The sequence below is a fragment of the Nerophis ophidion genome, linkage group LG13, assembly GCF_033978795.1.
Source record: "Nerophis ophidion isolate RoL-2023_Sa linkage group LG13, RoL_Noph_v1.0, whole genome shotgun sequence".
NCBI classification, from domain to species: Eukaryota; Metazoa; Chordata; class Actinopteri; order Syngnathiformes; family Syngnathidae; genus Nerophis; species Nerophis ophidion.
Genome location: NC_084623.1, coordinates 61481126 through 61498117, shown reverse-complemented (window position 1 = coordinate 61498117; position 16992 = coordinate 61481126). Strand labels below are relative to the sequence as shown.

General features: G+C 40.0%; 1 protein-coding gene across 1 annotated transcript in view; it reads left to right on the top strand.

The window, feature by feature from the left end:
• Positions 1 to 16992, top strand: part of zgc:113279 (uncharacterized protein LOC553749 homolog) — a 43085-nt gene that overhangs the window by 18843 nt on the left and 7250 nt on the right. The window contains exons 10-11 of the mRNA XM_061918137.1: positions 1331 to 1477; positions 14268 to 14328. Coding sequence (XP_061774121.1) covers positions 1331 to 1477; positions 14268 to 14328 — 208 coding nt within the window. The remainder of the gene's footprint in view (positions 1 to 1330; positions 1478 to 14267; positions 14329 to 16992) is intronic.

Here is a 16992-nt window from a genome sequence, read left to right as displayed (position 1 = left end):
TGAGCGTCACCAAGGAGGTGAAGGTGAGGACAGGTGTGGCAGGTGAGCGTCACCAAGGAGGTGAAGGTGAGGACAGGTGTGGCAGGTGAGCGTCACCAAGGAGGTGAAGGTGAGGACAGGTGTGGCAGGTGAGGACAGGTGTGGCAGGTGAGCGTCACCAAGGAGGTGAAGGTGAGGACAGGTGTGGCAGGTGAGCGTCACCAAGGAGGTGAAGGTGAGGACAGGTGTGGCAGGTGAGCGTCACCAAGGAGGTGAAGGTGAGGACAGGTGTGGCAGGTGAGCGTCACCAAGGAGGTGATGCTGAGGACAGGTGTGGCAGGTGAGCGTCACCAAGGAGGTGAAGGTGAGGACAGGTGTGGCAGGTGAGCGTCACCAAGGAGGTGATGGTGAGGACAGGTGTGGCAGGTGAGCGTCACCAAGGAGGTGAAGGTGAGGACAGGTGTGGCAGGTGAGCGTCACCAAGGAGGTGATGGTGAGGACAGGTGTGGCAGGTGAGCGTCACCAAGGAGGTGAAGGTGAGGACAGGTGTGGCAGGTGAGCGTCACCAAGGAGGTGAAGGTGAGGACAGGTGTGGCAGGTGAGCGTCACCAAGGAGGTGAAGGTGAGGACAGGTGTGGCAGGTGAGCGTCACCAAGGAGGTGAAGGTGAGGACAGGTGTGGCAGGTGAGCGTCACCAAGGAGGTGAAGGTGAGGACAGGTGTGGCAGGTGAGGACAGGAAGATGTTCCATCAACACCAGCTCCACCACAAGGAAGACTTTTAAATGTCCTTTCAAAGCCTCTTTGTTTGCTTGGGTCTCAGAAGTGGGGTGGACGGACTAAAGTAGGTCTTTTGAAAAGGTTCTTGGTGGACCTGGTCTAGCAGCACCTTGGGACCTTCATCCAGCAGTGGAGACAAGAGGTCCTCCTGAAGGAAGTTGAAATCATGTCTCACGCTTCTTGTGATGCAAGACAAACATTTCAATGCTGAATCCGCAGTTTTCCCACCAATCCTAGAGCAGAGTTTTCCAAAAGCATTTGTGGGATGTCTGGACTCCAAGAAGACCAGGATGTCTGGACTCCAAGAAGACCAGGATGTCTGGACTCCAAGAAGACCAGGATGTCTGGACTCCAAGAAGACCAGGATGTCTGGACTCCAAGAAGACCAGGATGTCTGGACTCCAAGAAGACCAGGATGTCTGGACTCCAAGAAGACCAGGATGTCTGGACTCCAAGAAGACCAGGATGTCTGGACTCCAAGAAGACCAGGATGTCTGGACTTCCACTCCGAGAGCAGCAATGTGTCACAGAAGCCAGAAGCAGCCTGAGGACTCCAGCTCTCTGTGTTCCCAGACTGCTCTGCTCCTGGCGGCTCAGCACAACCACCATCTGATGGTCCGAGACTTCATCCTTCTGGGCGCCAACGTGGGCGAGAAGAACCACACGGGGAAGTCCTGCCTTCACCTCAGTGCAGAAAGGGGATTCATTCAAGTCCTTCAGGTGGGTTTCTTCACTCTTACAATTCTACTTTGGGACTTGTTGCAGATCTTTAAAGGAGCCATAGGTAATAATGTCATGTCATTAATAAACCATCTTTGTTTACAATACTTCTAGAACTGATAGCAGCAGTTCCTATGATCATTTCTAGATGACATTTACAGCCCTGAAATAGTGTCAGGGACGGCGTGGCGCAGTGGCAGAGTGGCCGTGCGCAACCCAAGGGTCACTGGTTCAAATCCCACCTAGTACCAACCTCGTCACGTCCGTTGTGTCCTGAGCAAGACACTTCACCCTTGCTCCTGATGGGTGCTGGTTGGCGCCTTGCATGGCAGCTCCCTCCATTAGTGTGTGAATGTGTGTGTGAATGTGGAAGTAGTGTCAAAGCGCTTTGAGTACCTTGAAGGTAGAAAAGCGCTATACAAGTACAACCCATTGTTATTGTTTTCATTTTAATGCCCCGCCCTCCACACTTTGACCAATGAGAAAGTCTGTGAGTGTGTTACATCCAGGTTGCCATCTTGGTCCGGCTACTGCCACCGGTAAAGTTACTAAACATGTCAGACCTTCTTAGTCACTCTAAAAGTTACCATTCTCAACTTATTCATGACAAAGCCAGGAACTAAAGCAGGATTTATATCAGGGATACTTTTGAAAGATGGAGACCATTTTTTCATCTTACGCCAAACTTGCTCATTTCCTCCTTGATAGGTAAGTCAGGCATTTATTTACCTTTTCTTATGACTTGTCAAAAATGGACATTTGCTATGTCAACTATATTATCTAACACAGTCTATGATCTTGTCTAATAAAGCTAGTATGTCCCTGCAACCAATGTTAGCATGCTAGCCCGGTCAATGAAACATGGACATACATGCTAACATATGCTAGTTAGCATGTATGTCCATGTGTCATCCAACTGACATATGTTTAAAAGCTATGTGGATATGTTAGTGTCAGTGCCTATTTCCTTCTCTATTTGTGTGGTGTCAGTGCCTATTTCCTTCTCTATATGTGTAGTGTCAGTGCCTATTTCCTTCTCTATATGTGTAGTGTCAGTGCCTATTTCCTTCTCTATATGTGTAGTGTCAGTGCCTATTTCCTACTCTATATGTGTAGTGTCAGTGCCTATTTCCTTCTCTATATGTGTAGTGTCAGTGCCTATTTCCTTCTCTATATGTGTAGTGTCAGTGCCTATTTCCTTCTCTATATGTGTAGTGTCAGTGCCTATTTCCTACTCTATATGTGTAGTGTCAGTGCCTATTTCCTTCTCTATATGTGTAGTGTCAGTGCCTATTTCCTTCTCTATATGTGTAGTGTCAGTGCCTATTTCCTTCTCTATATGTGTAGTGTCAGTGCCTATTTCCTACTCTATATGTGTAGTGTCAGTGCCTATTTCCTTCTCTATATGTGTAGTGTCAGTGCCTATTTCCTTCTCTATATGTGTAGTGTCAGTGCCTATTTCCTTCTCTATATGTGTAGTGTCAGTGCCTATTTCCTTCTCTATATGTGTAGTGTCAGTGCCTATTTCCTACTCTATATGTGTAGTGTCAGTGCCTATTTCCTTCTCTATATGTGTAGTGTCAGTGCCTATTTCCTTCTCTATATGTGTGGTGTCAGTGCCTATTTCCTTCTCTATATGTGTAGTGTCAGTGCCTATTTCCTTCTCTATATGTGTAGTGTCAGTGCCTATTTCCTTCTCTATATGTGTAGTGTCAGTGCCTATTTCCTTCTCTATATGTGTTGTGTCAGTGCCTATTTCCTTCTCTATATGTGTAGTGTCAGTGCCTATTTCCTTCTCTATATGTGTAGTGTCAGTGCCTATTTCCTTCTCTATATGTGTAGTGTCAGTGCCTATTTCCTTCTCTATATGTGTAGTGTCAGTGCCTATTTCCTTCTCTATATGTGTGGTGTCAGTGCCTATTTCCTTCTCTATATGTGTAGTGTCAGTGCCTATTTCCTTCTCTATATGTGTAGTGTCAGTGCCTATTTCCTTCTCTATATGTGTAGTGTCAGTGCCTATTTCCTTCTCTATATGTGTAGTGTCAGTGCCTATTTCCTTCTCTATATGTGTGGTGTCAGTGCCTATTTCCTTCTCTATATGTGTAGTGTCAGTGCCTATTTCCTTCTCTATATGTGTAGTGTCAGTGCCTATTTCCTTCTCTATATGTGTAGTGTCAGTGCCTATTTCCTACTCTATATGTGTAGTGTCAGTGCCTATTTCCTTCTCTATATGTGTAGTGTCAGTGCCTATTTCCTTCTCTATATGTGTAGTGTCAGTGCCTATTTCCTTCTCTATATGTGTAGTGTCAGTGCCTATTTCCTTCTCTATATGTGTAGTGTCAGTGCCTATTTCCTTCTCTATATGTGTAGTGTCAGTGCCTATTTCCTACTCTATATGTGTAGTGTCAGTGCCTATTTCCTTCTCTATATGTGTAGTGTCAGTGCCTATTTCCTTCTCTATATGTGTAGTGTCAGTGCCTATTTCCTTCTCTATATGTGTAGTGTCAGTGCCTATTTCCTTCTCTATATGTGTAGTGTCAGTGCCTATTTCCTACTCTATATGTGTAGTGTCAGTGCCTATTTCCTTCTCTATATGTGTAGTGTCGGTGCCTATTTCCTTCTCTATATGTGTAGTGTCAGTGCCTATTTCTTTCTCTATATGTGTAGTGTCAGTGCCTATTTCCTTCTCTATATGTGTAGTGTCAGTGCCTATTTCCTTCTCTATATGTGTAGTGTCAGTGCCTATTTCCTTCTCTATATGTGTAGTGTCAGTGCCTATTTCCTTCTCTATATGTGTAGTGTCAGTGCCTATTTCCTTCTCTATATGTGTAGTGTCAGTGCCTATTTCCTTCGCTATATGTGTAGTGTCGGTGCCTATTTCCTTCTCTATATGTGTAGTGTCAGTGCCTATTTCCTACTCTATATGTGTAGTGTCAGTGCCTATTTCCTTCTCTATATGTGTAGTGTCAGTGCCTATTTCCTACTCTATATGTGTAGTGTCAGTGCCTATTTCCTTCTCTATATGTGTAGTGTCAGTGCCTATTTCCTTCTCTATATGTGTAGTGTCAGTGCCTATTTCCTTCTCTATATGTGTAGTGTCAGTGCCTATTTCCTTCTCTATATGTGTGGTGTCAGTGCCTATTTCCTTCTCTATATGTGTAGTGTCAGTGCCTATTTCCTTCTCTATATGTGTAGTGTCAGTGCCTATTTCCTTCTCTATATGTGTAGTGTCAGTGCCTATTTCCTTCTCTATATGTGTAGTGTCAGTGCCTATTTCCTTCTCTATATGTGTGGTGTCAGTGCCTATTTCCTTCTCTATATGTGTAGTGTCAGTGCCTATTTCCTTCTCTATATGTGTAGTGTCAGTGCCTATTTCCTTCTCTATATGTGTAGTGTCAGTGCCTATTTCCTACTCTATATGTGTAGTGTCAGTGCCTATTTCCTTCTCTATATGTGTAGTGTCAGTGCCTATTTCCTTCTCTATATGTGTAGTGTCAGTGCCTATTTCCTTCTCTATATGTGTAGTGTCAGTGCCTATTTCCTTCTCTATATGTGTAGTGTCAGTGCCTATTTCCTTCTCTATATGTGTAGTGTCAGTGCCTATTTCCTACTCTATATGTGTAGTGTCAGTGCCTATTTCCTTCTCTATATGTGTAGTGTCAGTGCCTATTTCCTTCTCTATATGTGTAGTGTCAGTGCCTATTTCCTTCTCTATATGTGTAGTGTCAGTGCCTATTTCCTACTCTATATGTGTAGTGTCAGTGCCTATTTCCTTCTCTATATGTGTAGTGTCGGTGCCTATTTCCTTCTCTATATGTGTAGTGTCAGTGCCTATTTCCTTCTCTATATGTGTAGTGTCAGTGCCTATTTCCTTCTCTATATGTGTAGTGTCAGTGCCTATTTCCTTCTCTATATGTGTAGTGTCAGTGCCTATTTCCTTCTCTATATGTGTAGTGTCAGTGCCTATTTCCTTCTCTATATGTGTAGTGTCAGTGCCTATTTCCTTCTCTATATGTGTAGTGTCAGTGCCTATTTCCTTCTCTATATGTGTAGTGTCAGTGCCTATTTCCTACTCTATATGTGTAGTGTCAGTGCCTATTTCCTTCTCTATATGTGTAGTGTCAGTGCCTATTTCCTTCTCTATATGTGTAGTGTCGGTGCCTATTTCCTTCTCTATATGTGTAGTGTCAGTGCCTATTTCCTTCTCTATATGTGTAGTGTCAGTGCCTATTTCCTTCTCTATATGTGTAGTGTCAGTGCCTATTTCCTTCTCTATATGTGTAGTGTCAGTGCCTATTTCCTACTCTATATGTGTAGTGTCAGTGCCTATTTCCTTCTCTATATGTGTAGTGTCAGTGCCTATTTCCTTCTCTATACGCCGATACGCTGAGGAACTGGGTTCTGACATTAGCACGGCTAATTGCGGTTTCTGGTACATACAGGGTGGTGTTTGCTTGGCATAATATAATATAATATAATATAATATAATATGATATAATATGATATGATATGATATGATATAATATAATATAATATAATATGATATGATATGATATGATATGATATGATATGATATGATATGATATGATATAATATAATATAATATAATATAATATAATATAATATAATCACCCTATCCCTATATGATTTCCGCGTAAGGTGGGTTGTCGGACACAACGGCACGGTGCACTACAAGATGGTGACGTGCGGACATGGAAGACAATGCAGTGGGTCATGTTGGATGCAACATGGAAGACAATGCAGTGGGTCATGTTGGATGCAACATGGAAGACAATGCAGTGCCTCACGTTGGATGCAACATGGAAGACAATGCAGTGGGTCATGTTGGATGCAACATGGAAGACAATGCAGTGGGTCATGTTGGATGCAACATGGAAGACAATGCAGTGCGTCATGTTGGATGCAACATGGAAGACAATGCAGTGGGTCATGTTGGATGCAACATGGAAGACAATGCAGTGGGTCATGTTGGATGCAACATGGAAGACAATGCAGTGGGTCATGTTGGATGCAACATGGAAGACAATGCAGTGCGTCATGTTGGATGCAACATGGAAGACAATGCAGTGGGTCATGTTGGATGCAACATGGAAGACAATGCAGTGCGTCACGTTGGATGCAACATGGAAGACAATGCAGTGCGTCATGTTGGATGCAACATGGAAGACAATGCAGTGGGTCATGTTGGATGCAACATGGAAGACAATGCAGTGGGTCATGTTGGATGCAACATGGAAGACAATGCAGTGCGTCATGTTGGATGCAACATGGAAGACAATGCAGTGCGTCATGTTGGATGCAACATGGAAGACAATGCAGTGGGTCATGTTGGATGCAACATGGAAGACAATGCAGTGCGTCATGTTGGATGCAACATGGAAGACAATGCAGTGGGTCATGTTGGATGCAACATGGAAGACAATGCAGTGCGTCATGTTGGATGCAACATGGAAGACAATGCAGTGCGTCACGTTGGATGCAACATGGGGTTATGCTGAACCAAATGTGGCGCTCATTTTACTGTTGGCCTTGGTTTGCCATCAAAGTAGGCCCATGCCATAGATAATAATAAAGTAGGCCCATGCCATAGATAATAATAAAGTAGGCCCATGCCATAGATAATAATAAAGTAGGCCCATGCCATAGATAATAATAAAGTAGGCCCATGCCATAGATAATAATAAAGTAGGCCCATGCCATAGATAATAATAAAGTAGGCCCATGCCATAGATAATAATAAAGTAGGCCCATGCCATAGATAATAATAAAGTAGGACCATGCCATAGATAATAATAAAGTAGGCCCATGCCATAGATAATAATAAAGTAGGCCCATGTCATAGATAATAATAAAGTAGGCCCATGCCATAGATAATAATAAAGTAGGCCCATGCCATAGATAATAATAAAGTAGGCCCATGCCATAGATAATAATAAAGTAGGCCCATGCCATAGATAATAATAAAGTAGGACCATGCCATAGATAATAATAAAGTAGGCCCATGCCATAGATAATAATAAAGTAGGCCCATGCCATAGATAATAATAAAGTAGGACCATGCCATAGATAATAATAAAGTAGGCCCATGCCATAGATAATAATAAAGTAGGCCCATGCCATAGATAATAATAAAGTAGGCCCATGCCATAGATAATAATAAAGTAGGCCCATGCCATAGATAATAATAAAGTAGGCCCATGTCATAGATAATAATAAAGTAGGCCCATGCCATAGATAATAATAAAGTAGGCCCATGCCATAGATAATAATAAAGTAGGCCCATGCCATAGATAATAATAAAGTAGGCCCATGCCATAGAAATAATAAAGTAGCCCCATGCCATATATAATAATAAAGTAGGCCCATGCCATAGATAATAATAAAGTAGGCCCATGCCATATATAATAATAAAGTAGGCCCATGCCATATATAATAATGTATGTCATTATTTGGAATGTGGGGTCAAACTCCACATTTCAGCAGAGTAATACCAACTATCTGTCCCGACTCCCGACTCCCGACTAAAATATTGCTGTGTAACTTTACAAATACATTCGGCTTTTGGACATCAGCAAAACGTGGCAGAATTACTCAGTAAACCATCTTGCAAGAAGCATAAAGAAGAGAAACCTACAGCGTAGGACTCACCCTTTGAAGTTCCTTGGAGTAAGATTGGTATCTGGCAACCTCAGAGGGGGAGGGGACTACAGCATTTGGGGGAGGGGACTACAGCATTTGGGGGAGGGAACTACAGCATTTTGAGCCTGATTGCAGTACCATTTCTGGCCACATGACTACATACGGCACCTTTAACTACTACAACTTGTTTTGGTGTATACATAAATACTTTGTATCGTACACATGCCTATACTGTCCCAGGTCTCAGGATACTGTTGATGACTAGTATCTAGAAGGTCCCAGTTTGTTAGAGAATATTGAGGGAAATGTTTGACGTCAGGCCAAAGAGCGAAGAGAAGGAAGGCGTGTCAGACATGTTGGCCCAGACGCACACAGGAGAACGTTAAACTTCTTGGAAAAATCCCTCAGACGTTCTTCAAGTTCTTCCTGCAGTCGGAAGTATTTCCTTCTCGGCAAACATGGAAACGACCAATCGACCCTTTTAAGCAGTAAAAACACTGAAATGTTCACATTTTTTATAGCAGTTCTGTAAGTAACTGTCAAATTTAAAGCAAATGCTTTTCTACCACTGCATTTGTCCAGTAACATGCAAATACTTTAGTGCCGGGTCCCATTGAAGAAGGACCAAGTCGAGGAACACTGGGACTGATGAAAATACTCCCTCCACCAATGAGTGGATCTTGGGGAGAAAGTTCTCTCTTCACCATGGCCGGTTGAATCTATTCTCAATCTCAAATTCCAGTCCTCCCCTTAGTCGTGAGCAAGACCCAGAGACCCTTGAACTTCTCCACCTGGGGGGAGACCTCACTTCAAGCATGACCTCAGATTTGAGGGTGCTGAGTCTCATCCCAGAAGCTTCACACTGAGCTGTGAAGATCAAAGCTTGATGCGGCCATCAGGACCACGTCACCAGCAATTAGCAGAGATGACAGCCCTTCAAGGTCTCGACATACAAATGAACAGAACTGCTGACAGACTTGGCAGAAGTCAACACTCACAATGAACAGACTTGACTTACTGCTGCCATTGCCAATCAAACTCCTGTTGTACAAGAACTGAACGCCATGTCCTTCCTTAAGAAGCCCCACAGGACAGTCAGTCAGTCAGTCAGTCAGGTCATCCTGGTCCTCTTGTCCTGTTGGAGAAGTCAAGGAGACAAGAGAACAAGGTCAACCTGCTTGATGTCAGTGGTCCTCTTGTCCTGTTTGGAAAGGTTAAGGAGACAATAGAACAAAGTCCAGAGAACAAAGTCCACCCAAAGGATGACAGCAGCCAAATAGAATTTGTTATTTCCAAGCAGACCCACTACCAGTTTTTTGTAGCTTGCTTGGTGATTCTGTACCAAAATTGAGAGGAACTATCCAGAACTTTGCACAATGGTTGAGGACCACATCCCACTTCTCCAAAGATTACAACACCAGACAGAACATCCAACTCATTTAGGATATTGAGGCTTTCATTTTGATCATTTCAAAATTCCCAAGGTTTCCTGGAACCTCTTCATTTTCTTTTCATTGCTCATATCACTGCTAAACATGCCTTTCCGCCACAGTTTGGCCGCACAAAACGACTCCTCCAGTGTGGAGTGAAAAAAAGAAAAAGACACTGTGAATGGGGAAAGAGGAGGGAAAAAAAAATTCATAGGGGGCGGAACGAAAGTCACTGGGGTCGGGAGTAAGGTACTGTGCCGTCACGTCCCTAATCAATTGGCCGGAGTATACTGTTGTGTTTACTAAGGGGAGATGACGGCAGATTGACACCAGGTGGCAGTAATGTCTAAAGATGTATTTTATATATGTATATAGAGACCATGTATATATATATATATATATATATATATACTACAATAATATAAGTAGGGAAATGGAGTGTGAACGAGATGGAAGAGTGTGTATGGTGTAAGTCTATGTGCAGGATTTAACTTGAGGGATTTTACCCTAAGTGTTGGAGGTGCGTGTTGAGAGAAGCGGTGCAGTCCGACAAGGGCAAGACAGGCAGGGTAGTCCATGGGCGGAAGTGGGGTCGAGAGGCAGGAGCGAGTCGTCGTTGTCCAGGGCGAGTGGAGAGTCAAAAACCATAAAGCACGAGGAAGACAGGGAAGATCCGGAAGCACGGGACACACAGCGCGAGTCGAGGATGGACACAGGGAAGGTACGGAAGGCTATACTGCAGCACCGGCATGTCAAGTTGTGCCGGCTTATGAAGGCAGGTCCTTCATTACTGATGTGGTGATTGTCGGTGAAGGAAAACAGCTGGCGGCCGCTGCAGGGTGAAGACGCGGGCGACGCGTCCCTGGGCGTGTCCTGAGGTGCACGTTGGGAAGTGTCTGAGCCGTAACAACAAGAAGGTGTTATTGTTAACACCTATCAGTACCGGCTTAGCTCGGGGACAGGTGCAGGCCCCCGGGTCAAAAAGTTTGGGGACCCCTGCTGTACATGAAGGTGTTATTTTCATGTGTTAAGTAACAGTGTTAACTAGCAGTCTTAACTAGCAGTGTTAACTAAGAGTGTTTCATGTACATAAAGGTGTTATTGTCATGAGTTAACTAGCAGTGTTAACTAAGAGTGTTTCATGTACATGAAGGTGTTATTGTCATGAGTTAACTAGCAGTGTTAACTAAGAGTGTTTCATGTACATGAAGGTGTTATTGTCATGAGTTAACTAGCAGTGTTAACTAGCAGTGTTAACTAGCAGTGTTAACTAAGAGTGTTTCATGTACATGAAGGTGTTATTGTCATGAGTTAAGTAACAGTGTTAACTAACAGTCTTAACTAGCAGTGTTAACTAAGAGTGTTTCATGTACATGAAGGTGTTATTGTCATGAGTTAACTAGCAGTGTTAACTAAGAGTGTTTCATGTACATGAAGGTGTTATTGTCATGAGTTAACTAGCAGTGTTAACTAGCAGTGTTAACTAGCAGTGTTAACTAAGAGTGTTTCATGTACATGAAGGTGTTATTGTCATGAGTTAACTAGCAGTGTTAACTAAGAGTGTTTCCTGTACATGAAGGTGTTATTGTCATGAGTTAACTAGCAGTGTTAACTAGCAGTGTTCCCTGTACATGAAGGTGTTATTGTCATGAGTTAACTAGCAGTGTTAACTAAGAGTGTTTCCTGTACATGAAGGTGTTATTGTCATGAGTTAACTAGCAGTGTTAACTAAGAGTGTTTCATGTACATGAAGGTGTTATTGTCATGAGTTAACTAGCAGTGTTAACTAAGAGTGTTTCATGTACATGAAGGTGTTATTGTCATGAGTTAACTAGCAGTGTTAACTAGCAGTGTTAACTAGCAGTGTTAACTAAGAGTGTTTCATGTACATGAAGGTGTTATTGTCATGAGTTAAGTAACAGTGTTAACTAACAGTCTTAACTAGCAGTGTTAACTAAGAGTGTTTCATGTACATGAAGGTGTTATTGTCATGAGTTAACTAGCAGTGTTAACTAAGAGTGTTTCATGTACATGAAGGTGTTATTGTCATGAGTTAACTAGCAGTGTTAACTAGCAGTGTTAACTAGCAGTGTTAACTAAGAGTGTTTCATGTACATGAAGGTGTTATTGTCATGAGTTAACTAGCAGTGTTAACTAAGAGTGTTTCCTGTACATGAAGGTGTTATTGTCATGAGTTAACTAGCAGTGTTAACTAGCAGTGTTCCCTGTACATGAAGGTGTTATTGTCATGAGTTAACTAGCAGTGTTAACTAAGAGTGTTTCCTGTACATGAAGGTGTTATTGTCATGAGTTAACTAGCAGTGTTAACTAAGAGTGTTTCATGTACATGAAGGTGTTATTGTCATGAGTTAACTAGCAGTGTTAACTAAGAGTGTTTCATGTACATGAAGGTGTTATTGTCATGAGTTAACTAGCAGTGTTAACTAAGAGTGTTTCATGTACATGAAGGTGTTATTGTCATGAGTTAACTAGCAGTGTTAACTAAGAGTGTTTCATGTACATGAAGGTGTTATTGTCATGAGTTAACTAGCAGTGTTAACTAAGAGTGTTTCATGTACATGAAGGTGTTATTGTCATGAGTTAACTAGCAGTGTTAACTAAGAGTGTTTCATGTACATGAAGGTGTTATTGTCATGAGTTAACTAGCAGTGTTAACTAAGAGTGTTTCATGTACATGAAGGTGTTATTGTCATGAGTTAACTAGCAGTGTTAACTAAGAGTGTTTCATGTACATGAAGGTGTTATTGTCATGAGTTAACTAGCAGTGTTAACTAAGAGTGTTTCATGTACATGAAGGTGTTATTGTCATGAGTTACCTAGCAGTGTTAACTAAGAGTGTTTCATGTACATGAAGGTGTTATTGTCATGAGTTAACTAGCAGTGTTAACTAAGAGTGTTTCATGTACATGAAGGTGTTATTGTCATGAGTTAACTAGCAGTGTTAACTAAGAGTGTTTCATGTACATGAAGGTGTTATTGTCATGAGTTAACTAGCAGTGTTAACTAAGAGTGTTTCATGTACATGAAGGTGTTATTGTCATGAGTTAACTAGCAGTGTTAACTAAGAGTGTTTCATGTACATGAAGGTGTTATTGTCATGAGTTACCTAGCAGTGTTAACTAAGAGTGTTTCATGTACATGAAGGTGTTATTGTCATGAGTTACCTAGCAGTGTTAACTAGCAGTGTTTCCTGTACATGAAGGTGTTATTGTCATGAGTTAACTAGCAGTGTTAACTAGCAGTGTTTCCTGTACATGAAGGTGTTATTGTCATGAGTTAACTAGCAGTGTTAACTAAGAGTGTTTCATGTACATGAAGATGTTATTGTCATGAGTTAACTAGCAGTGTTAACTAGCAGTGTTTCCTGTACATGAAGGTGTTATTGTCATGAGTTAACTAGCAGTGTTAACTAAGAGTGTTTCATGTACATGAAGGTGTTATTGTCATGAGTTAACTAGCAGTGTTAACTAAGAGTGTTTCATGTACATGAAGGTGTTATTGTCATGAGTTAACTAGCAGTGTTAACTAAGAGTGTTTCATGTACATGAAGGTGTTATTGTCATGAGTTAACTAGCAGTGTTAACTAAGAGTGTTTCATGTACATGAAGGTGTTATTGTCATGAGTTAACTAGCAGTGTTAACTAAGAGTGTTTCATGTACATGAAGGTGTTATTGTCATGAGTTAACTAGCAGTGTTAACTAAGAGTGTTTCATGTACATGAAGGTGTTATTGTCATGAGTTAACTAGCAGTGTTAACTAAGAGTGTTTCGTGTACATGAAGGTGTTATTGTCATGAGTTAACTAGCAGTGTTAACTAAGAGTGTTTCATGTACATGAAGGTGTTATTGTCATGAGTTAACTAGCAGTGTTAACTAAGAGTGTTTCATGTACATGAAGGTGTTATTGTCATGAGTTAGCTAGCAGTGTTAACTAAGAGTGTTTCATGTACATGAAGGTGTTATTGTCATGAGTTAACTAGCAGTGTTAACTAGCAGTGTTTCCTGTACATGAAGGTGTTATTGTCATGAGTTACCTAGCAGTGTTAACTAGCAGTGTTTCCTGTACATGAAGGTGTTATTGTCATGAGTTAACTAGCAGTGTTAACTAGCAGTGTTTCCTGTACATGAAGGTGTTATTGTCATGAGTTAACTAGCAGTGTTAACTAAGAGTGTTTCATGTACATGAAGGTGTTATTGTCATGAGTTAACTAGCAGTGTTAACTAAGAGTGTTTCATGTACATGAAGGTGTTATTGTCATGAGTTAACTAGCAGTGTTAACTAAGAGTGTTTCATGTACATGAAGGTGTTATTGTCATGAGTTAACTAGCAGTGTTAACTAGCAGTGTTTCCTGTACATGAAGGTGTTATTGTCATGAGTTACCTAGCAGTGTTAACTAGCAGTGTTTCCTGTACATGAAGGTGTTATTGTCATGAGTTAACTAGCAGTGTTAACTAGCAGTGTTTCCTGTACATGAAGGTGTTATTGTCATGAGTTAACTAGCAGTGTTAACTAAGAGTGTTCCCTGTACATGAAGGTGTTCTAATTGAAGTTGGTCCTCTCAGGTGTGATTGAAGCGATGCCAACTCCAGCATGAAAGTCTTCCTGGGAAGTGAGAGGTGTTTTGTCCCACAGGTGACACCTTTGTCACTAACCAGGTGTGATGTTCTTCTCCTGCAGGTCATCCAAGGTGTGATGATCCAGGGGGTGTACGTGGACCTTGAAGCCAAGGATGACGCTGGTGAGTTCTTGACATGTTTCTGATGTTCTTTATGACATCAATGAAGCAAATTAGGAAGCCAGACTGTCTGAGTGGAAAAGGAAGTACTAATTAGCGCTCTGATCAGTGCTTGGGAAACAGGTGTGCATCCCGAACACCAATCAGAGACAGGTAAAAACCATAAACACCCATGCAAAAAAAAAAAAAACCCAGGGTGCACATAACAGGAACTGAGGCAGTCCAAAAACCAAACAGAACATATATACTGTATATATATACACATATAGACATATATACATATACACATATACACATATACACATATATACATATATACATGTATACATATACACATATACACTTATATACATATACACATATACACATATATACATATATACATATACACATATATACATATATACATGTATACATATACACATATATACATATATACATATATACATATACACATATATACATATGTATATATGTGTGTATATATATACACACATATATACATATGTATAAATGTGTGTATATATATATATATATATATACACACATATAAACATACACATTTATACTTATACACATATATACATATACACACACATATATATATGTATATATATATATATACACACATATAAACATACACATTTATACTTATACATATATATACATATACACACACATATATATGTATATATATATATATATATACATATATATATATATATATATACACATTTAAACATACACACATTTATACTTGTACACATATATACATATACACATACTGTGTATACATTTACACATTAATATATATACACATACATAGATATACACATATATACAAATACACATATATACATATACACATATGCATATACACATATACATATAAACATACACACATATATACATATACACATATATACATATACACATATACATATAAACATACACACATATATACATATATACATATATACGTACACACTAGGGGTGTGGGAAAAAAGTAAATTTGAATATGAACCGAAATGTTTACGTTGTGCGATTCAGAATCGATTCTTATTTTAAAAAAATTTTTTTTTTTTTCAATTTTAAATTTGTTTTTACATTTTTTAATTAATTTTTATTTTTAATCAATCCAACAAAGCACTACACAACAATATTATAACAATGCAAACAATTCCAGAAGCAAAGCTGAGCCAGCAACACTCAGAACTGCAATAAACACAACAATTGAGAGGAGACACAAACACCACACAGAACAAAACAAAAGTAGTGAATATTATCAACAACAGTATCAATATTAGTTATCATTTCAGCATAGCAGTGATTACAAATCCCTCATTGACATTATCATTAGACATTTATACAAAGAATCAAAAAGAACAATAGTGTATAATAGTGTATTACTAACTATGACTCTTTTTTACCTGCTATGACACCTTTTTTACTAACTATGACACCTTTTTTTACTAACTATGACTCTTTTTTACCTGCTAGGACACCTTTTTTACCTGCTATGACACCTTTTTTACTCTCTATGACACCTTTTTTACTTGCTATGACACCTTTTTTACTTGCTATGACACCTTTTTTACTCTCTATGACACCTTTTTTACTCTCTATGACACCTTTTTTACTTGCTATGACACCTTTTTTACTCTCTATGACACCTTTTTTACTTGCTATGACACCTTTTTTACTCTCTGTGACACCTTTTTTACTTGCTATGACACCTTTTTTACTTGCTATGACACCTTTTTTACTTGCTATGACACCTTTTTTACTTGCTATGACACCTTTTTTACTTGCTATGACACCTTTTTTACTCTCTATGACACCTTTTTTACTCTCTATGACACCTTTTTTACTCTCTATGACACCTTTTTTACTTGCTATGACACCTTTTTTACTCTCTATGACACCTTTTTTACTTGCTATGACACCTTTTTTACTCTCTATGACACCTTTTTTACTCTCTATGACACCTTTTTTACTCTCTATGACACCTTTTTTACTCTCTATGACACCTTTTTTACTCTCTATGACACCTTTTTTACTTGCTATGACACCTTTTTTACTCTCTATGACACCTTTTTTACTTGCTATGACACCTTTTTTACTCTCTATGACTCCCCACAGTGGCTTACACTTGCATGGCATCTCATAAGCTGGACAACACACTGTGTCCAATGTTTTCACAAAGATAAAATAAGTCATATTTTTGCTTCGTTTAATAGTTCAAACAAATGTTCATTATTGCAATCAGTTGATAAAACATTGTCCTTTACAATTATAAAAGCTTTATTTTTTAAATCTACTACTGTGCTAGCATGTCAGCAGACGGGTAGTTCTTGCTGAAATCTAAGTATTGAATGAATACACAATCCATTTCAATCGGGAAAAATATAGTTTTTGAATCAAGAATCGAATAAAAAAAAATCTATATATTACCGAATCGTGACCCCAAGAATCGATATAGAATCGAATGGTGGGACACCCAAAGATTCACAGCCTTAATAACCACAACTTGTCAGGATGTGTGGTCTTGTCCACATCTATGCGGGGTTTGCCCAGGGGCCTGGAGCGATGGATCTTCTTAGGCAGAAGTCTCATCTTGAAGTACACCAGCGAGTGATCAGTATCGCAGTCAGTGCTGTGAAAGGT